We start from the raw sequence: 27,957 nt of genomic DNA, 5'->3' as shown, positions 1-27,957 counted from the left end.
CTACACAGAACAGACTCGCGCCAGCCGACGACAGCGCATAGCGTTCGCTCTTTGCTAAATTAGACCGGCTGCTGTGGGTATAACCGTATTGGTTGACGCTCGGATCGGTTGCTGGGTTTCTGACATTATATTTCAAACGGTCGATTCCGCGAGTTAGAATGAGTTTCATTGAAAATATGGCCGGCAGTCCAGAACCAACCTCCCCGTCATCGTCCAGGAACATGGAGTGTGGCGAAATCGACTGGAAAGAGAGATGTCTGGCAATCGAAGCCCAGATGAACAAATTCAAGACTCAGGCTTCGAAAATTCGAGACGTATTGAGTGAGAAGGTGAGCAGAAACAAAACCCAGATCCATTGTTACGAGCAACAAAGAAAATGCGCAATGCTAGTCGCATTTCAATTTATTGTGATTTCTACATGTTATATACCTTATGTATCATCGAATCAGAAGCCAACGAAAGGGTATGCGGAAAAATAATTTTGCCCAAGTTTTATTTAATTTATCAATCAATGATTTAATTGATTTGTATAAGAAATACAATAGCAATGTACCCGTCGAACCCTAATACGTTTTACAAGTCCACTTCTAACAAGGGGAGAAAAAGTTGTTGTCTAGGGGAGAAAGGGAATTTTACAAATCACATGCAAATAATTCAAGGTGCGTTGTTCCAGCAATGATGTGCATGCTCGAGAATTTCAATGTTCTAGGTGTTCACTCTGCTGTAAGGCATTGGAGATTCAAAAGTTCAACAACATTATTTCAATGACATCGAAATGTCACACAGAGAGTTCTGCATACAAAACGGAGCTGAGTCAGGGTGTACACACAGGATATGAAGGCAACACCGTCAGTATTTTATTTGTGTGAATGATAGAGGACATTTCAGCATCTATGAATAGACAGTCAGCCCACATGTCTGTCCGCTGTACACGCCAGAGGCTGATTCAGTCTTTTGTGAGCTCTGACCCTCGAGATATGCAGCTATTCTAGGTCTGTGATATAATCACAATTTTATGACCTTTTTAAAAACGAAAAAAAAAATCATAATCACTGAATATGTATGAGACCTGGAAAACAAAAGGGAAGGTAAATATTATTGTATTGCAATAGCCAGGTATGCTACAAATGTTATTGAGTGATCAAAACTTCACAGAATATAACATCCAATATAAATCACAATGATACAAAATTGCTGTCATCATATGTATCAGTCATATATATTGTGTGTATAAATCAAGTATATGACCTCTTAAATCACAGGGCTGAGCTTGGTGTGTCATTACTGTTAAAATCAACAATATGTACTTGGCAGCTTTACTGATAACCAATTGAATATTTATGCCTAAAAACCCTGAAAAAAACGAAAAAACAAAGGATGGCCTTGATTCATAATTAAACACTTTGGAACTGGATTAGCATTGAAACTGTGCAGTAATGCTTAATATTTTCACTGATGCCTTGTAGGGCAGCATCTCATATGCTGTAATGCGTGCATGAGTCATAGGAAGCTTTGAAGCCAGTGTCGGTATTGTTCGCTGTGACTCAATGCACAGAGGGATTCAATGCACAGCACATACACACACGCACTCAGACTACAGCATTGAAAATGAGGTGTACGTCGACAGACAATGTCTGGACAATGTGTGCCTTTTACATATTTTTGATAAAAAATCTTCAAAGCTGATTTGTTGATGTTAATGAAAAAAATAATAATTTGTGTGAGCCAGCGGATGTGTAATTTTAGAAGATCCCCTAGGACTGTAATCAGTAATTGTTTCGGCAGGAAATTTATTCTTTGTAAAAATAATTCTAAATTTACATAATTGAACATTGCCCTTCATTTGAATATCAAATGTACTGTACACCACAACTGCCTCAAAAGGTGTCAAATTTCACCAAAATGGGTATGCAAAAAGAAAAGTTCCAAAATTTCCATTTTTGGAGTTCTGTCATAAAACATCTTCAGTTTCACAGCAGCACCTCAGCAGTATGATAAAAAGGTCATGCATACATTATTAAAAAATCAAGTTTTTAAGTCATATTTCGACAATGTGGTCAAATTACTACCTCAGGTAAATTAGCAACCGTGAAACTTTAAAAAATATATATAAACTAATAAAATGCACATCATGATATGTAATCCTGTTTTATTTTGTTTTTTTCACAGATGCATGAACTTGAGCAACGTGTACAAGAAGCAAACACAAGGGCAGAAGAGGCAGAACAACAGGTACCATTATTATCTGTCGTATGAACATTTCAGTAAATTCAAGACATGAGTTTTCCATCAGGGAAATGGGTGTTTACAAACTCCTGGTTATTGGTATCGATTACTACCTTCAATTGTCTCCCCAGGGATACAAACAACGGTGTATTTATTATCAGAGAGATTTGTTCCCACCATATGAAGTCATACATACTGTTTGATCACAAAACAAGAATATCTGTATCATGGGGTATAGTACAAACATCAAGGAGTGTTGTAGCCACAGTACAAACACGGAGGAAATGTGTTATGTAAAAAGCTGATGATTGATCTGTGCTGGGTTTGGTTTTGGATGTGGCCAAAGAAAAACCATTAAAAACACATCAGGGGAAAAGCTCCACCAAGTAAACACAAGTGGCAATACATTTTATTCTCATACAATATAGTGGCCACGAGTAGGGCCAAGTCCTCAACAGTAGGCCGAGAGCATAAACAAGGAACCTGCCATAGAGCGTGTAGGGACAATAACACAGGCTTGACACCAAGGCCTTATCGGCTTGTATCAGTGAGGTCAACAAGTAGTCTCACGCTGTAACTCAACACAAGTCAATCTAAGTAACCCATATTCATTATCACACGGCGGTGTAACCTTTCGTTTTGTGGTTCCGAAAAATTCCGGCTTGCCTACGCCGACAGCACAAGCAGTCACTTTGATCAATGGCTGGAAAAAAATGCACATTATTTTGCTGCTAAAGGTGTGTAAGAGTGCAGGAATGTCTGAGGTAGTTGTTAGATTATCGGTGAAGCTTATAAGGAAATCAAGGAAGTTTGTGTGTTCTATAAATGGAGGTAAATGACGTTATTGTGCGATTTAATATCACCAGTGTGTGAAAACAATGACCAATGAAATGTACTATATTCGGATCTGCATTTAGCAACTCTGTCATCTGGAATACCTGCCATATCGCCGGCAATGTAATTGCGTTGGTGTACGACATTCCTGAAGATTCCTTTTCCGTGGCACACATTAGGAATTTACACAATCATGGTCTCGCAATAAATGGAATGAAATTGATCGGCAGCCTTGAAATTGGAAACTCTTGTCAAATTTTTGCGACAAATTGCATCGTGTAATGGACGGGGCATACAATGAGTTAATGAAAATACTAAGAATGGGTGGCCTTTTATACTTGTTGACATACTAGTTTAGCGGAGATTTAAACCAGAAATAGAGTTTGTCTTTTTACAAGGCTGCAGATAGCTAAATATACTTGACGTTTAATTGAAAGGAAAGACCCAATCTATCATAGAAACTTGATATTATGCTTGTTAATGTGCCAGTAGACAGTCATAAGATTTGCAAAAAAGACCTGGAAAGGAAAATAAACTATCAAAACTGGATGAAAATATTGGCTATGATCATATTGAAATACAGACTTTCCTATCCAGGGGTATTATTGTACATGCATATTTTGTTGGTTTCAGTATATAACAATTTCAATTTCTATCAAGTCAGTTCAGAATTGCTCACAAAATTAGGAAATTGTATGACTGTAATTCAGCATTTTATGTAACATTACAGGATGTGTTTGTATTTCAGCATTTTTAGTTTTGAGGAAGTTGCACTTTGAGGTAGATTTTAACTCATGACCTCAGTGATCCTGATTATCAATGAGTAATGTCATGTGACAACAAAAGCAATGGATCTTCAAAAGAGCATGGCTGTCTGAGTTGACACTGTTGCCGTCTGTGATAACCCCCTCCCTGCTCTAAAATACATGCAAAATATTTGAGCAAGCCAAGTGCATGATGATTGGAGACCCTTCAGATGGGCAAAGTTGCAAACATTTCATGAGGTTTTGGTGAGAAATAACACACCAAAGTGGAATGCGTAGATATTTTTAATCTGGTGCCGTAATAATGAGCCTTAGAAAATCAGTCAGTTTTGTTTAACCAGACCTTCAAATGAGTTGCCTTGCATATTATCTACTGAAAAATGAGCTTATGAAAGAAACTGGTCAGATAATCACAAAATTTGTATTCAGAGAGTGGCTTTTGTGAAAGAAGCTGGTTGGGAAAATCACAAAATTTGTGTTTTAGTTTCCATTGCCTTTTGTTCCAAATGAACTACAGATGCCAAAAGGATATTTTTGATGGTAGTTACTTTAATGTGAATTTCTTGGCAAACAATGTAATATTATAACAGTGGTACCTTTGAACAGCAAAGAGCTGTGCTTGTCGTAATAATATGTGAGAGTGCGTGTGAATTTACAAAATGGTCAAGGTAAAAGGGGCATTGTTAACGTCTCTTTTCTGTCCTTTTCAATGGCTTCCATTTTAATGTGACGTGTAATGGTTCCTTCAGGGCATATCCATTCTTTCTTTACTTAGATTAACAGCCTTTTTTTGGCACAAATACTCTGTTGCATGCGTGTGCACCACTTAATGTTCAGAGACATAGAGACTGCTGTGTTACAGCATTCATTATCTAGATTGTGGAATACAGTGTAATGCTCGGCTTAGGGAAGATGAATGCTGTTCCGGGGAGATTTTCCCAAATGTTTACATCAGTTCTCTCATCATCCGGCATACATCTGTTCATGGCTAGTTGATTTTAAAAGAAAGAAAAAAGGTATCACTTGAAATAAAACAAGCATCGGGTTCAAGGATGCAGTGCTGTTTGGGCATGTAGTGCAATGTGCTGCATGGTAAATTTGGAGTGGAGTACTCATGTTGTGACTAATAAAGTGACAGTTCTCAATCCCTGATTCTTGCATTAGTGCTTATTGACACTGAGTATTTATCAGATGTAGTCGTTTGCTCTCCTTTGAAATTTGTATCCCGTTTAATAATTTGTTGAGAAATAGAGCTTATAAAAAATCTGCCCTTTAACTGATCAAATTACAGGTTCTGTTGGACCATTTGGTGGTCACTTGACATAAAATTACACAGCTATAGTTGATTGAGATATCCTGATATGGCATACTGGCATGTGAGTTTTGAATGGAAAGTGTGACACAACTCCAAAATTTTTAATGCCAAGTTTTGATTGGTACTTTAGCTCAGGTGTTGAGTTTTGATTGGTCATTGAGCCTGACTGTTAACTGGTAATGCTGCAGCCTTGATTGGTCGACCAGCCCTGAATATTCAGGGACTTTATCCAGATGTGTATTGTTTTTAGACTCACATGACCCTTTATGAAATGACCAATTGTACGTCAAAGAAAACTTGTGTGGACTTTGTTGCACAGCTGCCTTGTGTAGTTTGTTTTCTTAGTTTGTGGAGGTGTGATACTTCCGTAAATCAACATGGTTCTTGTAAGCCAGCCATTCACTGAAGTAAACAAGGATTTGCTTCTTGTTTGAGTTGAATGTGGTTTTGTTTCATTTCTTTGTGTCATCAAAAAAAAGGACTGAACCTTGCAGTTGAAAACTACGTCAGATTCACCTGTTCACCTTCAGTTCCATGTAAACAGTTCACAATCACCATAATTGTAACAACAAAAAGGTTTGGACCAAACCATGGTGGTAAATTGGTAAAAATAGATGTGTATATGTGCAAGTAAATAAATGTGTAGGGATAGTATTTATATAGGGATATTGAACCACCAGGTATTGCCAAGTTTACTGAAAGTTTTGGAAATTTTAATATTCAGAAATTTTACCAGGCACATGTCCGAAACAACTAATAGTTTGTAATTTGACATTGGAAACATGAGTAATGGTGTACAAGGCTTTCTCTCGGCCAACAACACTCTCTCTTGTCATGTCAATACCTCCTTCAAGCCAATCAAATGGTTTCTTCTTGACCATTGCCAAGGTCAAGGGAGCATCTTATTGTTGTTCAAGGGAAGCAGCGACAGTCTGATTGTTTCCAAGGCTCGATAGGGAGAATTCTCACACTTCGCAACCAAGGATTTGTATACAGTGGTCTCAGTTGACAAGAAACATATGGCCCACTTAGATAAAGGTGGTGGTAAGCCTTGATGCTTGGCTGCCTGACTCCTGTGAAAGACATCAACAAGATGGTGATGCAAAATGCAGATGCTCATGTAACTACCGTACTGTGTGTGAGAGAGTGTGACCATAACTGCTGTCTATGGTGTGGCCATGTTTTGGCATACCATAGCTAGCTGTTTGGCATTGCAGATGTATGTTATCAGCACTGAGAATACAAGTATGGGAAAGTTGTTTCAGCACAAAAACAATTTTTCATGACTTCACTGGTCACAGGTTTTTTTCATGCATTCATGGAAATATATCAAATTCTGCATGCAGAAGACTCAATAAGAAGGGATTTGCAAAATAGCTTCTTGGAGAAAGACAACAAAATTTAGTTACTGTTGACTACAAAAATCTCAAGAAACATGAAAAAACCAAGCCTTGGATTGTACCTGTAAAAACAAACCATGAAACATTTATTGTTCATTTTTACTTTTGACATAAGTACCTATTGTGTTTCCTGTTTTACACTTTCAGGTGAAAGTTCTGGAAGAAAAGTTGGCAGCCAGCTCCAAGAGTGCAATAAAAAGCCAAGACACAGACAGTGAAGTTAGTAGTTCGGGTGATGCGTCTCAGAGCGCTGACGCAGACAAAGATGAGGTGATACGCAGTCTTGAGGTCCAACTGGAGGAGCAGGTGAGTCATAGCTTGGAGGTTGTCTTATTTGATCATTCAAGGTTACCAGACCAATGTGCAAACAGCATAGTGCCATCATGCACAGCAACAAAGTGTGTTTGGCAATGAAGTCCCTGCAAATCAAGATTTGTAATATTGGTCTCAGTAATCCTTTGAGCAAAGGACAGTGTCACACATTCTAGGTAAATAGTCCCTTCTTTAAACCAATGACATTGAGATTTTTGGAGAGGATCTTACTTGAAATTTTTATTTTTCTGTTTCAGAGGAAACTTCGTTTGCATGAAAGCAAACTGGTAGAAACCAAAGCAGCTAAAATTAAAGAATGGGTCACTGGTAAACTAGAAGGGGTAAGTTTGGATACATTGTATCGCTTCCTGTATTAGAGATAGAACCAAGGACAAGTCATGAAAACATATCGGATATTGCATTACAATGTTGTTTTGGTATTAGTATCTTATCAGTAGGATAGGGATTTTTGTGGACGATTACCTAGATTATTAGACTCTATGGATGAGCTGTTTTGGGTTTAATAGTACCATTGATGCACATAGATAAGGTGTTCAACTCAGACATGTTGGTCCTATAATAGTGCAAAACAGGGTGACAACTTGGCCAGATGGATAAATTGGTGATTTTAACACATTGGTTAAGAAGCTGTGTGGATGGCCCAAAGCTAAAAGACTCTGTCATTTACTGAGTTGATGGCCAGATCCCTGGACCAGATAGATAAGTAAATCCCAAAGTGCAATTTCTCTGATGAATTCGGCAACATTTTGTTCCACAGCTAGAGCAAGAAAATCGAGAGTTGCGACAGACCAACAAAGACAACAGTGAAACTGTCAAGAAGTTGAGACAGACACTTGAAAAATGTAAGTAATTGTTTCTTCCATAGCTAGTTCGGAAAGTGTTGAAATTTGTTATTTGGATGGTGTCAGTGAATGAAAAAAAATTATTAAAGTGAGTCGATTGTTGACTTTGACAGATGGAATAAAAGTCTCAGATGATGTGAAATTATTGGATGGTGGTGAAATGTTGAGTGGAGCAGATAGACCAATGTCATTGGATAGTCTACAGTCTATGAACTGCGAAGCGCCAGAAATTCCAGAAAGACCATCCACCCTTGCCATGAAAGAACTGGAAAATATGTCTGACATGGACACCGGCCAACTTGATGTGGACTCATCTCTGCCCTGGTCACCGGTCCATGCCCTGATACTGGCACAAGAATCGAAAGGTGGCAGCGAAAACGGACAACAACGAAGCGTGTCCGAGAGCCAGCCTACTAGAGACAGTGTCAGGGTGGAGCAGGGCGGCAACAAAGGTCACACCTGGCCAAAGAGAAATGTGCTCAATAAAAATGAAGAGTTGAAAGTCTACAGTGAAAAGAATGGAACTGATGATCAGGTTACAACAGATGAGAATGAACTAGAACAGACAAATGTGAACATACCGATAGTCAGGACTCTGTCGCAGAACCGATGTATGAATCTTTGAGTAGGAAACATCCACTGTCTGCCCAGAAACAGACAGTGCCTAGCAGTAAAACAGACAAATTATGGCCGTTGTCTCCGACAACAATATCACCAGATTCTCTGAGTATTGAAAATGGACAGATTAGCCCAGATTCAACATCAACCGAGGACAGCAGAGGTAAAACTGACACAGACCTGTATGCTGTGCCGAGAAAACTGAGGCAGCAGTCGTCTCCTACCGGCAAAATGTCTGACAAAGCTCGGCAAGGTGAAGTGGACGATGAAACAGGTGAACCTCCCATGGTACCAAACAGAATGACAAACATAGACATCCATTCCATGATTGGAGACGGTGAGCTTGACTTCACTGAAGTAGAAGACAAGAACAAGATGAAACCACCCACTCCACCACATAGGTTACCATCATGGGTAAGTTACTCACCCTACATCTACTTACGGAAGTATGCACCTTGAAAATGAAAGATTTAAACTTTGGCCAAATTTTCCTCAATGAAATTTTCAACCGTTCTCTTACCAAATAAAGGATAAAAATCAGGGGTCACTGTGGAAGGTTTGTTACCAGAGAAACAAATTACCTCACATTGACCGATATTTGAAATTCAAAATGGCTACCATCCCACATTAACTCTATCGGATAAAATATTTTTTTCAATTTGTTAAAACCTAAGACTGTGTAAATTTTTCTTACTTCAAGAGCTTTAAAATGAACCCCTGCAAACGGTGGACAAGAAAAGTATTGAAAAAATATGAAAGTCCAAATATATGTCCCCGAAGCGCATTCTACCTTAATCCATTACTGAGAAACCCATCAGTGCCTACTAGCTTACTTCCAATAAGCTGTGTAAATAATTTGCTTTGCCTGAATATTAGCAATGTGCCCTCAAAGCAGAGTTGATGCACCACTGGCACAAGAAAGTTCTGTCTTACACAAGAAAATTGCACAAATTAAATATATTGAGCTGATGCAGAGAAATTTGCAAAAGATTCTGACATTGATGTAAAAGAAACACAATATGCATGGATATGTTTGAGAGTCAATACTTTCAACTTGAATATTGCTTGATTTTCATGCCTTTAGGAGGATCGTATTTTATCTATGGCAGTCAGTGGAATGAGAATTTCTCAAAACAGTTTACCAGTTGTCATCACAGGTAAGCCAAGTGTTGAGTAGTTGTAAGTTTTTTACTTCATGTTTGAGAAGTGCTGTACTTCATGTTTGAGAAGTGCTGTTATAGTAGACTTGAGGTTCAACTCCATTATAAGTATGCTGGAACATACAAAAATGATAGTTATCACCTGTTCACCCCTAATTTAATGTGAATAGGTCCTCAATCACTATTGATAACAATAGGTTTGGGCCAAACCATTGTGGTAAAAGGGTTAAATCAAGACTTCCACTCTGCAGCAAATTCTCTTTCAACAACCTATGCCGAGAAAACATAGCATTAAAACATGTATTTGCCACTGTTTCAAACAATAGAAACAGAAAAACTTATAGAAATTGCTGTTTTATATTTCTTACTTCTTATTTTAGCTGTATTTTTAGTTTAGTTTTACAAGTGAATGTTTCCAAATTGTCATTGTATTTGCTCACAGATTCAGGTGTAGCTGTTTATCAAACCAGTGAAGTCAACCACACTAACCAGTTGTATCAAGACATGAAAGTTCCAGTTTATTCAGTTCTCAAAGGGGTGAGTGCAGTGTCTGTACATTTACATTAATGTCATGATTAAACATTTGTGTGAATTTCAAATACAGTAATGAAACCATTTTGCCAGAAATTTGCCTCCAGTTGAATGAAGAACAACAATATACAATTTTTGTAAGTGTATGGCAAAATATTGACGTAAGTCTTACCCTGTGGTCTCTTTGCTCATCCAACTTTTGGAAAGTTATATGTTTATCATTTTGTCCATTTAAAAATGCAGAGAGAATTTATAGATACTCAGAAAATAATAAATTTATATTTAAGCGATTTAGTATTAAATGTTGTATTGAATAGTATTGAATTAAGTATTGAATATTGGCTATTTTATTATGATTTCTATCTTGTTCTATGTGTCCATGAGTTCATTAGTATTTTGGGGTTTGAAAATTTTTCAATGAAAAATAATTTCACTTAATTTTGACTGTATACCATATTTGATCAGTGACTCAAACTTCAAATGACGCAGCAATGCTGAAGTGACCTCTAAAAATATTTCTCATAGCAGGAGACATTGATGTCAACGATGTAGTTGACTATAGCTCACATACTGAAAATCAGAAACAAAAATTCCTCATGCAATATTGTACTTTAGCAACAGTTTTAAAATGGCTTTGTTGCAATGGATCAGATTTAAGAAGATAAATATTACAGGAAGACGTTACATAATCTTTCTTAGACATGCCTTACAAAATACAGCTGTCACCACATTCACTCCAAAGTGTACCATTAATGGCTTAAACATTTATTGATGTCCAACTGGCAATTAGATGTTGCATCACGAAATGAATTCAGTGAACCCAGCTGAGCAGAAAATATTAATATCCCTCTGCTGTCAGTGTATTCAAGTTTTTGATCTATTGAGTTCACAAATTAATGACTAGAAATTCATTAACATCTGTAGCATGGCAATATTTTAACAATGGATGATACTTGCTTCGTTTAAATGAACTGTGTCTCATCAGTTGACATACAAGCTGGCTACATCTTTTCTGAGCATTACGGTGATATTGAATAATTGATATTCAATATTAGATGAATTGATGAGGCGTGTACATACAGGTTGCCATGGTTTTGAGATTAATTTGCATGATTCTTTGCCATATATATAATTTCATAGACACAATTTAAAAAACCAAAACTGCAGTAAGTGAACTTTTAAAGTGACATTTGAATTGGTAAATTATTTTCTGAATATTGGAAAATTTAATTATAGTATTTTTTATCTTAATATATATTCCTGAAAATCAAAGTTTTTATTTTTTTTTCTAGTTGCACACACGTCTTCGTACTAGCTCATTGGTATTTATAAATAATATCAATAATTCTTTTCTGTTTCTCCATATACTCATGCCGAGAACCAAAGCAGCATTGTACCGATCAATATTTAAATGAGGAATAACCGTAAACCCATACATTATTACCAAATGTGACATATTATTTGTAATTTCGTTGAGTACAAGAACCATATCAGAACCATGGCATCAATCATACAAAATTGAATAAACACATAGAACGGAAACACTGGATGGAAAGAGTCGGTGAAAATACTGTTGCTTAGAAACTTCAGTTTTCAGCAAACAGTAAAGTATTTAATTGAGCTGACCTTGAAATATAGAAAAGGAAAAAGGGACTCATAGGATTATAGTTACCCGCTCTTCGAGGCCATATGATATTAATTTTGTTTTCAGAGCTATTGTGCTATTCACGTTTTGCAAAATGATTGAAATATCGATCTGAAGGGGCTTGTAAGGGCTGAAAAGTCAACATGTTCATCATTTATCTGGTGAATTCTTTCAAAATTGTGACGGAAGCATTTTGACGCTATCAACAATACTGACTGATCTCCACACATGGTAACGTTCACTTCTGGTCACAACCAATTCACGGGGTGTCCTTCCAACTTTTATCCCTAATGGTTGTAACAGTTTTTTTTTAATGGCTTGTTGAGTTTTTCATTCTTTCCTGTCAGTTAAAATCTTATCAGTTTAAATATTACTTCTGCATGTTACCGTGGTAATACAGAATGACTTGAATTAGGATAAATGTTTGTCCCCTAGAGAGCTGTACAAGTACGGAGCTCGCCATACAGCGGTGACTCATCAGATTCAGAGAATGATGATAGCTCAGGTACTTCGTCCACGGTGGTGCAATCTCCCAGTGCTGTTTCCATGGCAACATCTTGTACCAGTCCAAAGAAGACAGCCAATGGTTCCAGCGCTGCAGTCAAAAGAGGTATAAAAAAATAATTCACTATCGCTGTCCAAAAAATCCCAACTTGCAATTATTTTAATTATTTCATGCATATTTCTTCATTTCAAAGTTATTTTAATTTCCTATTAAGTAATTGCATTGTGTTCAGATGCTGATGGTGCAGAGATGAAACTCCATTCACAAAGAGTTTTTTTTCATATTCATTAGTTGTCATTATGTTTCAAAATATCTCTCATTTCCAAAATTTTATTAGCTGTCCAAAAAAGTAAAAAGTCTGTCATATGTTTTTACATTTCTTTTATTTGACTTTCAATAGCCCTCCACGTTTGAAGGAGAACTTTCCTCTTTTGTTTTCATAACCTTTCTAGACCTTGCCAATTTTATTTATTTTGTCCAAAACAGGATATCACAGTGAGAACAAAGATTGTATTGATTTTTCATTGAAGAAGGTTTATTTTCTTCTCATTCAACCTAGTAATGCTAGTCTAGTTTTGAATTTTATCTTATTTGCAGCTCTCTCAGTCTAGTGGGCTTTTAACATTGATAAGAATTATTTTCAACGATTTTAATTCAGTTTAATAATGTATTATTAAATATTTTGAATTTGATGTCGGTTATTTTCAAATCTTCAAATGTAGTGTTGTGTAACTTGTTCGCCCCTAATTTTGTGTAAACAGGTCCACATTGACCATTGATAACTATGACTTTAGGCCAAACCATGTTAGTGAAAGGGTTAAATTTTACCCTGATTCATTGCATTTTGCCAGGTGTGTCTATGCAATCCACTGGCTCTGAAGGGGACTACTGCATACCTCCCGATGCTGCGACTGGCAATGACAGTGACCCGCTGGAAGAGCCAGAACAGAAAGTCTTGAAGACGTCTCAGCCCGATTCGCCCACCAAGATGGTGAGTACACTTCCTCGGCTATATTAAAACGTCCTGATAGACATAACAAAGACCACCAGCCATTGCTAGCTAGCTGCCACAGTACAGGATGTTGGCAGAAAACTGGAAACACCATTTGGCAGTGTGCCAGCATTATCCTGTACGGGTTGAATCTTCTAGAACTGAACGACCAAACATTGAATTCCTGAATTCTTAGTATTTCTGCATCCTCAGGAGGATGAAGGCTGTGTGTAGATTACTTATTTTCCTGTGAAGATGATGTTACATAAAAGGTGTCCGGCATCGGAGTTTTACTTCCCATCAGAAAAAAGGTCACAATGAGTATGCAATTATGAAGTGTGGGATGTATTGAGGACATTGCCTTCCCATGAAGTAGAGTTTCTGTGATAATTTTTTTATCTTTTCTTTGATGTGTCACTTCATCCAGTAATTTATGTTTCCTTGAGATTTACACTGTTAAATTATTGTTTCTGTAAATATTACCTGTACTTCCTCAGTTACCAACTTTTCACTGTCACTGTACAGGACAGATAGTAATTATCATTATCTCTTAACGTGCAGACAGTTATATTGGCTGTCAGTTACAATGACAATCAAGAATTATCAGGAAAATGAATGGTATTATACAGCACTTAAGGAGAGCTCACACTTACAATATATCACAAAATATATGTCTTTTAAAATATTTTCTCTAGGAAGTGATCGAGAAAAGTGGATACCTGACTAAGCTTGGCGGCAAAGTGAAAAGTTGGAAGAAGCGATGGTTTGTTCTACAGAATGGCCAATTGGTGTACTATAAATCAAAGGTAAGCGTACAAACAGTAATGATCAAATTTACTTTGTAATGGGAGTTTAGATCACAGTGTGTTGCATTGCACTCTGGGTAGTGAGGTGTTTGTGAAGGGTCATTGATCCATGCTACTTGTAGCAGCTGTCAGAATTGCTTGTTGCGTCAAAACACACAATCATAAAATCCCATCTGTTGTGTCCACAATTCTATTTTTTCTGGCCTCTGTCAGCACGTTCATAAAACCTTTACTGTGTTTTTCATTTCAGCTGAAAGAGTTAGCAAGTTGGGTGATAATTATTACCATTCCATACACCTTTAGCAATCCTGAACACCTGCCTTCTCAAAGAACCTTGGTTAACTTTATGCCTGTTTCTTTCTACTGTTTCGCATCCTGTGACACGTTTTATATCTGCAAGCATGACTACCCTGACAAACCTCCCCTGTCAATAACATGACAAAGACAAAACATATAACCTATGTAGACAAAAGACAAATTATACGCATGGTCAGCAATCTTGGCTGTGCTTGGAAACTTGGCATTTCCAAAGTGGAAAACTTGAATATTGACATTGCATCTTGCTTTATTGGCCCTTCTCTATGTGAATTTGACAGCAGTGATGAAAATCTATTTTTGAACCAGTTTTTCAAGCAGCTCACTGAACATACAGTTGCAAAGCTTGATAAATGAAATATTCAGGAGAATAAGTCATCTATTACATTTTACAGTCCATTTTGTTCAGTTTTCCTCAAAGCAAATCCATCATTTGAGTTGTCAAAGAGTTGCCACTGACTATATCATTGAATAAAATCTGAAATATTAAGCATTTAAAAATATCTTAAGTGTGGGACCTTGTAGACTTTAATTTCAGTACTGTATCTGTGTTTTCTTCGCACAGAATGATACTTCCAGTAAACCGCTGGGCCAGATTCCACTGGACAGCAAATGCAGAGTTGTCAAGTCTGACAGTTCTCATTGCTTTGAGCTGATGACTACGCAGAGGATCTATTACTTGACTGCGGAATCCAACCAAGCTGTCGATGAATGGCTGCAGGGTGAGTAATTCCCAGCTAACCCAGGCGCTGCTTCAAGCTGCTTCTCAGCGCCTTGCAATTCAACACAGTGTCCATGACTAATAGGCCATCACTGATGTTAATGACATTGATGATGTGTCTTTGAGACAATGTTAATAAGGTGAATTAGTCACTGTGCAAACAGACCTGATCTGTGAATTAACCTGCTTTAGTCTTCTGTTGATGTACCTGTCTATGTTTGCTCTGATATCAAACTTTCATGAATATCCGAGGATTTTCAGTCATCAAAACTGTCATACACTTGAGTGTAGTCATAGTTTATGGACCCAAACATTTATACATTTTCCATTCTGTATTTGAATAGTCAAACCTTAGTGAAGGTACTTCAGTTTTTTGCTGCTCATATTTATCTTTGTATCCATCTTTCTATGCAATCGTTAATAATTACCTTGATGTATTGTGAATGAATGAATGAATAAAGCAGAGTGAAGCTTCAGCTCTGTATATCTTTTCAGCTCACTTCCTCTAACTCGTAACATACACTGTTTATTTTGTCTCTAATCTAGAACATGCACATTAACAAATTTACTCACTTCCCTTATAGCGATCACCCATGATGGTTGTAAAACATAAGAGATAAACGATACAATGAAATGACCGTATATCGTACATGCTTGCCATGGAAAATAAATTTTGTCATGAAATTATTCAAAAAATGGTAGTATGATTCACAAGATTTTCATTTTTGTAGAACAATGAATTTCATTCTATGCCCATTTTGTTGAAAGGACTTAGAAATAGGCCCATTTTAGGACTGTTTGAATTAGATCTGTGTAAGAGCAGTTTTTTGTTCTGGTTGGTTTTCTATTGTTTCTCATTATAATGAAATTTAGCCGGCTTGTAGTTATGTTAAAAAGATGTGATTTTTTTTTTTCATAAGTAGAGTCACATGCCAGAAAACTCCTCGCACGTCTTATATGTAGGTTATCCCAGTAAAATAGGTTATAACAATTAGATCATTTTGGCCAGCTTGTTCAGAATTTTTAGATCAGATTAACTACACCTCAGATTAATTACATTTTTCTGACAGTATTTCTTTCAATTTGTCGCATTCCTTGACAGCTTTGACAATCACACTGAAACATCAAGGAGCTGCCGTGTCAGATTTCAGCGACAAAAACATCTTGAAGGGCTGGCTGACCAAGATGAAGCATGGACAACCAAGAAAATGTTGGTGTACTCTGATTGGACGACACCTTACGTCTTACAAAATACCAACTGATAAGGTAAAACGACAAGTCACTTTAAGGGAGTGGATTTTGAGTATTTTATGAAAATAATTATTTCAGAAAGTGCGTCAGTGTGGTAATGTTGTGAAAAATTTGTTCTCTGTACAGTCAATAGCACATCAAATAGGCTTAAGGTAGAATGCGCCTCAGGGACAGATACTCAGAATCTCAAAATTTTACAATTCTTTTCTGATGTACCGCTTGTTGGGGCTCATTTTAAAGCTCTTGGTGTTTGAAAAATTTTCATCATCTTGGTTCTATTTTTATTTTTCTCCATAGAATTAACGCAGGCATGGCGGCCATTTTGAATTTCAAATATCAGTAAATCTTGGGGAATTTGTTTCCCTAGTATCAAAATTTGCACGGTGACCCCAAATTTTTATTCTTGATTTTGAAAGAGAATGGTTGAAAAATTCCTGAAGAAAGTTTGAGCAAAAGTTTAAGTCTTTTATTGAGGTGCATACTACCTTAATGAATGGTATATAAACATTCTTGGAGAATGAAGAATACTTGGCCCACGAACAATTTCACAAATCAACATGATCCTAGGGGGTCTCAGGTTTATTACCGGTAGTACGTAACCATGCAAGGGCCCTGCTGAGAACACCCAATCATTTTCATGAAGTTTAGACACAGTTCAAGTGATGTAGTGATACACATAGTAGTGTAGAACAAGAAATTATGGTAGACATTATTGCTGGCGCAAATAAACTTGGAACACCGAAGTCCCTATATACATAGGAAAACCGTTGGGAATATCCCTATATCGCCAAGTAATCAGCCAACAGCGGTATCGCTAGTGCATTGGGTCATCTTACACTTTGTTTATCGAAAACACTGCGGGGTGCCCATGCTGTGTCTCATAGACAAAACGCCTTAGCAGAGGCCGTTCATTTTGCGTGAACGATGGTACAATAAAGAATTGACGTTTTGAGTAAAGTTACGTTGGTAAATTTCAATGACCAGGGAACCTACATCTGATTTTAGTCATATTGGCCCGAAACCAACTCGCCCGTTGTTTGAGATTACACGTTCGTTCGTACCGCGTTCCTTGTGTTAAATTCACATCCCCCTGCCGATATAGTCTGTAAATATTAATTATGGATGGTATAATCGAGACTGTCTATGATTTTATCAGTTGGAACAAAAATATTTCGATAGATTGACTAACACAACCAAAATTTTAAGCATTTTTCTTCAACTTTAAAATAAGTCATCGCCTAGACATCGCCATTTTCGTTGAAAATGCTCCATTTGGCATTAGTCGAATATGAACGCTCAGGTTTACCTGCCTGAGAGGTGGCTACTTCTTCAGCTATTTTTTTCAGTTTCGGTAAAGATATCGCCAACTATTCCTTTCAGTGCTCAGTGCAAGTCTGTTTACGTTTGCAGAGAAATATATCGTTGGCTCGCCCAACAAATTGTCAATGAATTCGGGCGAGTTGGTATCGGGAATCTGGGTGGTTTGAAAATAAAGGTACCCGTTTTGAAGCAAAATGTAGGTTATCAACATCATTGATGATATGCCTTTTTTCTCACCGTGTTGTCTCATTTCTCTGTAAATTTTTTGGTGATAGCGATTTGAAAATAGTAATTTCTTGTCCGCTGACCGTGGCGATTTGATGTAGCTCTCAGAATTCGAAGTACGAAACGTCGACGTCACTGGCTGGGCTGCGGGCCATGCCGCGGGAGATCAGAAAATACATTTTCAAACTTTGGGTCAAACTAAGTTTACGTTCTCGATCGGATAACGTTGAGGTCAAAAAACAAACTTTGCCATAGCGATTAAAATCTGCAGCATTTCAGCGTTCTTTGCAATTGATGATATGATTGAAACATTTTTATTTAGCCTGTCCTTTTTCATCGTACGTTTCTTGAGAATAGTATGTACCCACTTCAATCGGATACCCCTATGAATAATGATATCATCTGTATGACGCACGCAATAAATGTGATTGAACTATGACTTTCTTGTGTCATGTCAAGGCCGAGACTCGGACACGGTTTACGTCGCCTTTGCCTCTGAGGAGAGGTTTTCAGAAACAAAGCCGAGAAAAGGTCTAGCTTTATCTACGGTTTAGTTTATTCTTCAAAATCACGAAAGCCGTCGATGGCGACCGTAGAGGTTATGGCCGACAGTTGGATGCTTGTAACAGAGATTCCCCGCCACACCACGCCGTGCGCCAGCAGCAACAAGTCGGACCATCCACGCTCGCGCTTTATTTCAACTTGATAATCAGCTGATACACTGAAATTCTCCGAAAACCGAAACCTTGCCAGTATTAGTTCTCACAGAATTTCGCTACGACATGTCGGATAAAAAAACGTCAAAGCCAGGAAGTTTTACCAAGCAACTCGCATCGGTGCACGGCCGATAACGTACCGGTAACGTACCGGTACCATTGGTTATGTTCACAACCGTCTATTCCTCACTTAGAATACGCATCTACTTTACACCGGTCGACAAACCATAGATCCTCGAGAAACGAGGGTCTATGGACAAACCGGTTTCTTCGAAACGAAATTAGAAATTTAGCGACTTTGAATTTCACTCAAGGAAACACTGTTGCTTTGAATTGAAATTGTCGAAGTACATGCTCGAGATATTACATCGCTCGATGGGTGTAAAACGTGAATAAAGGTCCATGTACAACATATAAGAAAGAGACGCACATTGTAAACCTCAACGTAAGCTGATCACTTTATAAAAATGAAAGTTAAAAATACAGATTTAACCACAATACGGGCGTAATTTACAATTTTTGTGAGATAGTGGAAATGACGGTTTATGATGACACGCCTGCACAACGAAACGAAGCAAACGATAGCGAGCTCAATGACAACACCTACCGTTTTCTCACCTACACTCTTTCTTCATTTTGAGGGAAAGTCTGTCAAAACGGTTGCTTCAACAGGTTCCCTGCTCATCGAAATTTACCCAAGTAACTTTACTCAAAACGTCAATCCTTTCTTGTACCATCATTCACGCAAATTGAACGGCCTCTGCTATGGCTTTTTGTCTATGAAACACATGCAACTGGCATCCCGCAGTGTTTTCGATAAACAAACTGTAAGATGATCTAACTCAGTAGCGATACCGCTTTGGCTAATCACTTGGCGATATAGGGATATCGCCAGCGGTTTTTCCTATGTATATAGGGACTTCGGTGTTCCAAGTTTATTTGCGCCAGCAATAAAAAAAAAAAGTTAGCATTGATACTAACCCTTTAAAAGGCCACTCAAAAAAATAGTGCTAAGTTCTTTGAAACCATAAGTTTTATTTTCACATGATGTATTCTTCTGCAGACTGCCTTGGAAACCATTGATTTACAAAATGCCAGACTGGAAGAGACGGAGATGCCGGAGAGTGACATCAGCAATCCTTTGAAACTGCCAAAATATCACCTGGTCATTCAGTTTCCAAGGTCAAATCAAGAACCCACTTATTTATCGTTCACTTCAAAAGATGAAAAAGTAAGGTTCTGTAATGTTGTCCTTTTCATGTATGTAAATAAGTCTGCTTCAAAAAATTGCTGAAAGTAATGATATAGAGAAAGAGAGACTGTGCAAAAATGAAATTCAACAAGGTTATGTTATTGAAGATGTTGTCTGCAGTCAAGGTAAGAGTTTAGCATGATGATACCTAGACGTGAAAAAACCATGAAAAAAAACTTCAGAAAACGAAGGTTTTCATGTGAATGAACAACGGCCTAGACCAAATTGCCCATTACGGAAAGTGCCGTCTGACAAAAAATAATGGTGTCTAATCATGGGTGAATTAGCACTAATTAGAATACATTGTGAAGTCAAAAAGGACGGCTGCACGCTTTGCTAGTACGGCAAGAACAGAGCAAGGTTTCCCGTCAGTGATTTGACAAATGGATTGTCATCAACTCATGGTCTCTCCCTCTGTGATTTTTTTTTTACTCCACCAGGACAAATGGCTGTATCACCTGACATTGGCAACTACCACCGGAACGGACAAAGAGAGCACGGAATATGAATTATTGATCAACAAGCTGATGGAAATGGACGGCGATGCGTCAAACCCGCTGTGGAAGCACCCGTGTCTGTGCTACAGCAAAGGAAGCCTGGAGAAGCCACTGACGACGCTGCCCTCGGAGGGACTCAGGAAAGAGGCTCTGAAAATGTTTAAGGTAATTTGACTCAGCCTTCAGTAATTTGAAGTATTGTCGGGACCCAGCGGTGCAGAAATTTTCTCCTGTAACAAGACATGACTGATGAGTATTGAGAGGATCATATCAAGGCCCCAGTGAGACTCCTTTGTGCTTTTTTTATCCTCTGAACATTAGCCAATTATCTATTCAGTTTGGAGAAAAAAACTGAAAGATTACATCACAGAAATCCTTTTCAATTACCTGTAGGTTGTGTCTTATTTTCAAGAAGGATATTCTGTCTCATTGTACATTTCGTAAGGCCGACCGGGGTCTCTCTACTATGAGAAGTTGTATACAAGCTCTATCGTTTGGAAACTCATCCAGAATGTTCAAATACAGTCTGCACACATTTCATGATGACCCTTACACAATAAATTCTGCATTCTTGGTGAGAAAGATGCACATATTGCGCTGACGTGAATGAAAGGCCCAAATTTTTAATGAACAAGAGTGTCTCTTTTGAACAGAAGTATGGATTAACTATAAATAGCACTGACTGCAAATTTACATTTGTGATGAAATGTATAATCATTTGTGCAACATGAGCTGCAGCCTGTAGAAATTCTGACTCATTTTACCAGCTTCATGCCAATGCTTGTAGTTTCAGCTCATGTTATTACATTAATGCATGATTTCTATGCTCATCATCGGAAGATTGGCAGTCTAAAAGTACTGATTTCAACAAGTTTATATGCAAAATTTCAGTAAATCAAACTTTCAGACAAAATAGCTATTTTTGCATGTTGATGAGAGAACTAGCACACCATTCCAAATCAACAATATTACACACGTTTTGTAGTTGAAACTTTTTGTACCAAATGACATTTCTTATAACAATTTCAGAGCGTTCAACTCTTCATTGGTGTGATCATGGACACTCCATCCATCGACTATCACGTGACACTGGCTCAGAATATTCTACAGACGTGTTTGTCACATCCTGTCTTGCAAAGTGAGCTGTACTGTCAACTGATAAAACAGACAACCAAACGTCCTAAAAGTACCAACACACCAAACATACAGGTAAGCAGACCAAAGCTTTACGTGAAATATTGCCAAAGTAATTTTAGTGTCAAATTAGAAGAAGGTGCTGGTGCAGTTTATCATGGGCTTGCTTTCAGAGATCATCAAGTCAACTACCTGAGAACTGCGTTTTATTATTCTGTATACTATCCTTGCTGACCCTTTCACTATCATGGTTTAGCCCAAACCCATTGTTATCAATGGTGAGTTAGGATCTGTTTACAAGAAATTAGGGGGTGAACAGCTCAAATTTGGCTCTTGTTTTAGATGATACTAAATCATCTTTACATAATGTGTTCAGTATTACAGTATATTTTGTTATCAGCAGACAAGCCAGATCCAGCAGTGTTTCACAGGGTCCATACTGCTAACTCACATTGAATGTTTTCTGTCATTTCACTTTTTGCAGAATCTGTTTTGTGGTGGGAGTTCTTGGTTTGGCTGTGATATAAATGCTTCTTCGACTTCTGTATCATCGAGTTCAGACCAGTCTGCAGATGCTCTCAGAACGCCCCCTCCAACTGTGTTCATGCAAGGATGGCAGTTATTAGCTCTCTGCACAACGCTGTTTTTACCCAAACAGAAATATCTATGGTTTTTGAAGACGCACCTACAGAGAAATGCTGATCCAAGGTAGTTTATTGAACGTCTGATTATTTTACATATTAAAAAAGTTGATCAGATTAATTTTAGTTTCATTTTAAGTTAACTTACACCAATGATTTCATCTTTTCCATGCAAAATTGTCATCTTAATATGATATTTGCAATCAAAAAAGTGATTTACACGGTTGAGGGAAGCTTTATAAGTTGGAAAAAGACTAATTCCATAATGGCTGAAAGTGTAGAAGTTGGAAATTAATGTATCAATTACCTTTAGTTTCAAATTCATGCTTGGAAGAGGAACTAGATATCACTTGGTTTTCCTTAACAACCAAGGTACTTTCCATTTTATTATTGTGACATGTAATCTCCATGGTAACCAAAATTGTCAGCTGCCTGTATGGACTTCTAACAGCTACAAACATTTCATATTTTTAGCCAGGTGAAAAAGAAAAAATAGAAGACAAGAATTTGTATTTGTTTTAAGATTCAGTGTTTGCTCAAATATATTTTAGTTTGAAGTAAAACATACAGCAGTGACACATTAAATATGTAGATCATAAATTTTTTAATCTTTTAAACCCATAACTACCAGGGTAATCAGGTTTATCTTTTAGTTAATTTCATCATTAATTTCTGGTCCCATTAGTCCATCAAAGCAATTTTATTAATATTCCATTATGCTGAGAGACCTTTACTAAGAGTGTGTGGCATTTAAAATGTGCACTTTCATCTTTTCTGCGTTAAATATTTGGTCCTCTGGAACAGTTGCTATGGAAAATAATAATATGCAAATAAGCCATGGCATTTTAAAAGTCCAAAACATTGCTGTTATATTAAATTGGATATGAATGTAAGATTACAAGTTGCAACCTGTGTTTGCAGGAACGAAATTGGAAAGTATGCCGTATTCTGTCAGAGGTCACTGGAACGTACCACTCACAGCGGGGGTAGAGAAGCAAGGCCCTCAAGGATGGAAGTGCTGTCAATCCTCCTTCGCAACCCCTATCACCATTCATTGCCAATCAGCATACCAGTCCACATGCTGAACGGCTCCTATGAGGTTGGTGAAAAATAAATAATCGATGAAAAAAATTGATTGTAGAGTTGATTGTTCGCTTTGTGTTTCCTCTTGGCAAACTTATAATAGAGCTTGAACACTTATTTGATTAATAGCTTTTCTCAATGGAAATCATTTCTTGTTTACTTTAAAGCAGTTACAATGTGGAATAGATATGGGAAACCTTGAATAATTGATGAGATGTGATTATGTGTCCCCCATCAATAACTTGATGTAAATAATTCCTTTTGACGTAAATATTGATTGAATTCTCATGTGTGTGAAAAATTACACGATAGGCTACTTTTAGCTGATTTTTTCCCTCAGAATGCTGCATATAGTATAATTGTGTTGATTGTGGAATTCCTCACCAGTTTATTAACAGTGTCTGCACCTATAAAGATATATTTTATGGACTTAAATGTCTATGAAGTGTCAGTCAAATTAATTGTTTTACTTCCAAGAAGATTATACCATCGTGCAATTCAGTTAAAATAATTTGACTCTTGAATCCACAAATATTGCTCTTCTAGGAATATTTTGCTATTCCAAACCAAAACTCTACATTTTATTTGTTTTTTTAAAAATATTGTCATATTTCCAAAATGAATTATGTGTTTTTATCCATGTGTGTATCCTTGTGTGCATATGTGTGTATTATGGAAATTTCAATAAAGTCAAGTGTTATAGGCATTGAAATGCAACTTTTTCTGATAATTACTACTAATTACTTGAAAATGTTAATTGTACTTAAAATGCCAAAAGCATATGTCAAGTCAGTGTTTACAATTACGGTAGTTTTAAAGTTCTGTTCAAATATTCACTCATAGAGGCATACAACAACAGTGACCATGTACCAACCCTGTACTTGTTAGGAGTTGATAATAAATTAGTGCGGATAAATTTTTGGTCAAACTATTGTGGAATGGGTTGATCATGCCGTGTATAACAAATAAAAACGCAATTTAGCATTTTTGGTGACAATGACAGTCATATTAGAGTTAAAGGTCAGATAGATTTGGTTTAATCAACTTTCCTACTTCTGTTATTAATTGCTTTTCCACTCACCAGGGACTCTGTATTTGTCTTTTGTGTTCCAGGTGGTTGGATTTGATGGACAGACGACGGTGCGGGAATTCATTCATACCTTGAACCAGCAAATCGGTATGCGCGATGTCAAGTACTCCGGATTCTCCCTGTTTACCAATGATCCAAGCAAAAAGGGAATCGAACACTGTCTGCAGCTTAATATCAAGGTGAGCAGGAAAGATTTCAAGATTGATTTTTCCAGACCAGGTGTGTACACTCCTGGAAAAGCCTTGAATTTTAAATGCCTCCCGGAAAGTCCTTGGAAAAGAAATTGAGTCCTGGAAAGTCCTTGATAATTGATTAGCCATCCACGATTTTTTTCAAATTATGAAATGATTAGTCAAAAATGATTATTGTAAAAGTGGTTTGTAAAATGATATATAAAATGAGATATTGTAAAATTGATACCTAGATAGTGGTATTTAGATCCTCAAAACAGCCTTGAAAGTTGCTGAAAAAGTCCTTGAATAGTCAAACAACTTTCAGTGTATAGACACTATCAGACTTTTCCCAAGAGTGAAATAATTTTATTTCAAAGCATCAGATTGGTTGTCCGATAAGTAACAGTTGATGAAAACGTCATTAGAGCAATCTTTGTTGTCTCTTTGGATATCATGAAAAATTCCTAGAATCGAAGTTTTGTATTTGTATTTATTCTGCATCAGCTTTGTGATGTGATATCTAAATGGGAGAAAGCCGTCAATGAAGCAGGATTAACAGCCTCTAAGTCAGACACCCAGAAAGCAATAAAACTGACTTACAAGAACAGGTAAGTGTTAAAAGTTGTTGTTTTGTGTGATTTTTGAAAATACAGTCATTGCAGACATAAGAGAAAACGCTGCTGTCAAAAAGAAATTATCACAGAGATTTAATAAAAATTTATTTTCAGTTGGAAAGATTAAGCGACGCGTGAAGATGATTAACAGAGGTGGAGCAACAAGCTCCATTGAAACCAAAATGAAAAGATACATTATTCCTAATTGATCTCCTGCCTTGTTTGTTTGTTTACAGGTTGTGTTTCCGTGGCAATGCCAAGCTGGAACCTGACAAAGAAAAGTTGCTGCTGGTTTATCAGATTAATGAGAATATGTTGGCAGGCAGATACCCAGTCAATAAAGAACTTATGCTGGAGTTGATGTCACTCATGTGTCAGGTACCCACCTTCCTCAGTAACTCAAAAAAACTCACCCTTATGTAACATTTAGCTTTATAGTTCTCATCGCCCCTAAACCGGGTCCCTAGATACTGTTTCCATCAATCGTAGCTTGTATCAACCTCAATGCCTGTGTGCAGACATAAAGGCAAAGTTTAACATGAGCTTTAAGGCAAGGGGGATACTTACAAAGGGAACAGATATTTTATAACATGTAAGTGAAATCACCCATACAGTGTTATGTAATGGTGGGTGTGGCTCAACTTCTGTTACGTAACTGCTCACTTTGAACCATTCAGGTCTTCATAGATTATTTTCTTTTGTTGACTGTCTTGTGCTTGAATTCATTTCAGATTGAACATGGTGAATACAAACCAGGCAGCAAGAATGTTGAAAGCATTTTAGAGACGTTCTGTCCCCAGAGGTACAAAGATTTACCAGCAGAGAGTAAAAAGTAAGTATCTTTCAAAGAAAAAAGTAGCCCTTGCATAAGTTGGTCGGTTATAAAAGTAAAATTTTTCAAAATTCAACCATAATCATTAGTTTGTGGGTAAATCTCATATAAATTCATAAAACGTCTTATAGATGATAAAAATGCTGGTCCAGCTTAGTTTTAGAATTGTTACTTATGTGTAAATGTTAATATATTCTTACTAGTATTACCAAGGATTAACATACATATAACATTTTTTAATAAAATATGTTATAAAAGGCAGAACTATTGAAATTCTTCAGGCTTGATTTTGATCCTAAAATTGTGCAAGAAAATCTCGCATTTTTATGATATATAAATATTTTTGTTTTCACTGATTTAAATATCAGTGGTTTTCATGAAGAGCTATTTTTTTTGGTTTCAGGCAATTTGAGAAGAAACTTATCGACAAATGGTTGGGTCTGCATGGCAGAAGTTTGCAAGAGTGTGTAAGACTCTATCTAGCTGTAATACGGAAGTGGCCATTTTATGGCGCCCAGCTGTTTGTTGCTAAGGTGAGACTTGTAGCTATGATCTGTATGCTGTGGGTCTGACAAGATCAGGAAATTTGAAAATCAAACATTTACATGTAAGAGAAAAAAAATTATATCAGCATCTTATAACTAAAGATTTTATTATGTCTTTGTCACAACCTAGCGCTTGGAATGGAGTACTATCCTTATTATTACAAGATCATTTTATTTTATTGTCAATAAATCTAAGTATTTTTTTTCCTTTGATTTTTTCAGTGTAAATATGGCAACCAACAACAGATCTGGTTGGCAGTGAAGGATGATGGTATTAGTTTGTTGGAGTACAATAGCATGGTATGTCATCAATTTTTTGTCTGTGGTAAATAGAGGTCAGAGGTTAAATTCCATGACGATAAGGGTCTTATCTGAAAAACTTGAATGTTTCACCAAATGTTTGTGTAGTTATTCCCTCTTTTGATGCAAATAGTGAGCAGAAACTACAGAATTAGTTGCAGTCTACATTATTTTCTTTCTGAATGTATGTGAATGTGGCTGAACATGATAAAAGAACATTTTATCAGGTTAGCATTCACAGCACTGTGTATTTTATTTCCTTTGCAAGGAACTACTGGAGTCACATTGTTACAAGTCTGTCATCACATTCGGTGGCTGTCGTGATGACTTCATGGTTGTGATCAGCAAAGGAGATCAGACCAACAGCACTGTCAAGTTGCTCTTCACAATGCCTGCGCCTAAGGTAAGCAAAAGACTTTGTAACACGTGTGTGAAATCTTTGCACCATACACAACATAAAAACATTGAGTTACAAAAGCTAACACCAATAAAATTAACTCTGTGTGCAGATATAAATATGTGTGTGTGTGTGTGTGTCACACTATATATCCAATATACCTCACCTCTGATTTCTGCAATCAAAACTTGGCAATTATTTCCACCTGCGCGACCAAAATTTACCTACCCCTGGCAAGCAGCCAAGCATTAAGTTTCTACTCTGCCTAAAGGGACATCATACCCATAGTTCATACTTTACATTGTACTGCAGTTCAAAAATACACACAAATTTCAAAATATGCAGTGTTCATGTACTATTCTTTTTTCTAGATTTTTTAATTGTGCAGCGTAGCTGGAAAATGCATAATGTGCATATCACAATTATGGTACATTATGATTCCACTGTATTTCAACCACTCAGGTGATCATTGGCAGTAACAGAAGTATCAAACTTTGTGTCATCTGTATTATTGATGACACAGAGGTTCTCTTTGTTTTCTGACAGTAAAGTGGTCGTAACGACGGATTTTTTTTCTGCTTTTTAATCAACAGGTCCTGGAGATAACCGTCCTCATGTCAAGTTACATCAATGCAATTAACAGCAGAGATACCCGTCAAGAGATTTAGGCTTTTTCAGACTCAACTCTCAAGAATTCGGAGCCATCTTTGTATCTTGAGCTAGACAGCTGTGTCCATGCAACTAGAGACGCAGTAGAGAATGTTAAACTTTATCAGCCATAACCATTGCAAGCATACAATCATGTTATAATGAACTGTCAAAACAAAATAGTTTCAACAATCAATTCTCGGACAATCAACTGCCTTAATAAATGGAATAGT

At 37.0% G+C, this 27,957-nt stretch overlaps 1 protein-coding gene across 1 annotated transcript; it reads left to right on the top strand.

The window, feature by feature from the left end:
* Window positions 1–15: 15 nt before the first annotated feature.
* On the top strand, window positions 16–27,933 carry LOC139149270 (pleckstrin homology domain-containing family H member 2-like). Its single transcript, XM_070720914.1, is given in 27 exon segments — window positions 16–329; window positions 2,170–2,232; window positions 6,687–6,845; window positions 7,109–7,192; window positions 7,630–7,714; window positions 7,828–8,333; window positions 8,336–8,746; window positions 9,417–9,489; window positions 9,935–10,029; window positions 12,104–12,278; window positions 13,025–13,164; window positions 13,860–13,970; window positions 14,851–15,007; window positions 16,109–16,272; window positions 19,582–19,749; window positions 20,211–20,432; window positions 21,297–21,476; window positions 21,886–22,109; window positions 22,964–23,141; window positions 24,239–24,394; window positions 24,893–24,996; window positions 25,239–25,380; window positions 25,734–25,834; window positions 26,238–26,367; window positions 26,602–26,679; window positions 26,948–27,082; window positions 27,670–27,933. Coding segments are annotated over 27 exon segments (4,269 nt in total). The 5' UTR covers window positions 16–176; the 3' UTR covers window positions 27,745–27,933.
* Window positions 27,934–27,957: the final 24 nt, after the last annotated feature.

Source organism: Ptychodera flava, chromosome 14 (genome assembly GCF_041260155.1).
Source record: "Ptychodera flava strain L36383 chromosome 14, AS_Pfla_20210202, whole genome shotgun sequence".
Lineage (NCBI taxonomy): Eukaryota > Metazoa > Hemichordata > Enteropneusta > Ptychoderidae > Ptychodera > Ptychodera flava.
This window is presented reverse-complemented; position numbering and strand designations above follow the sequence as displayed.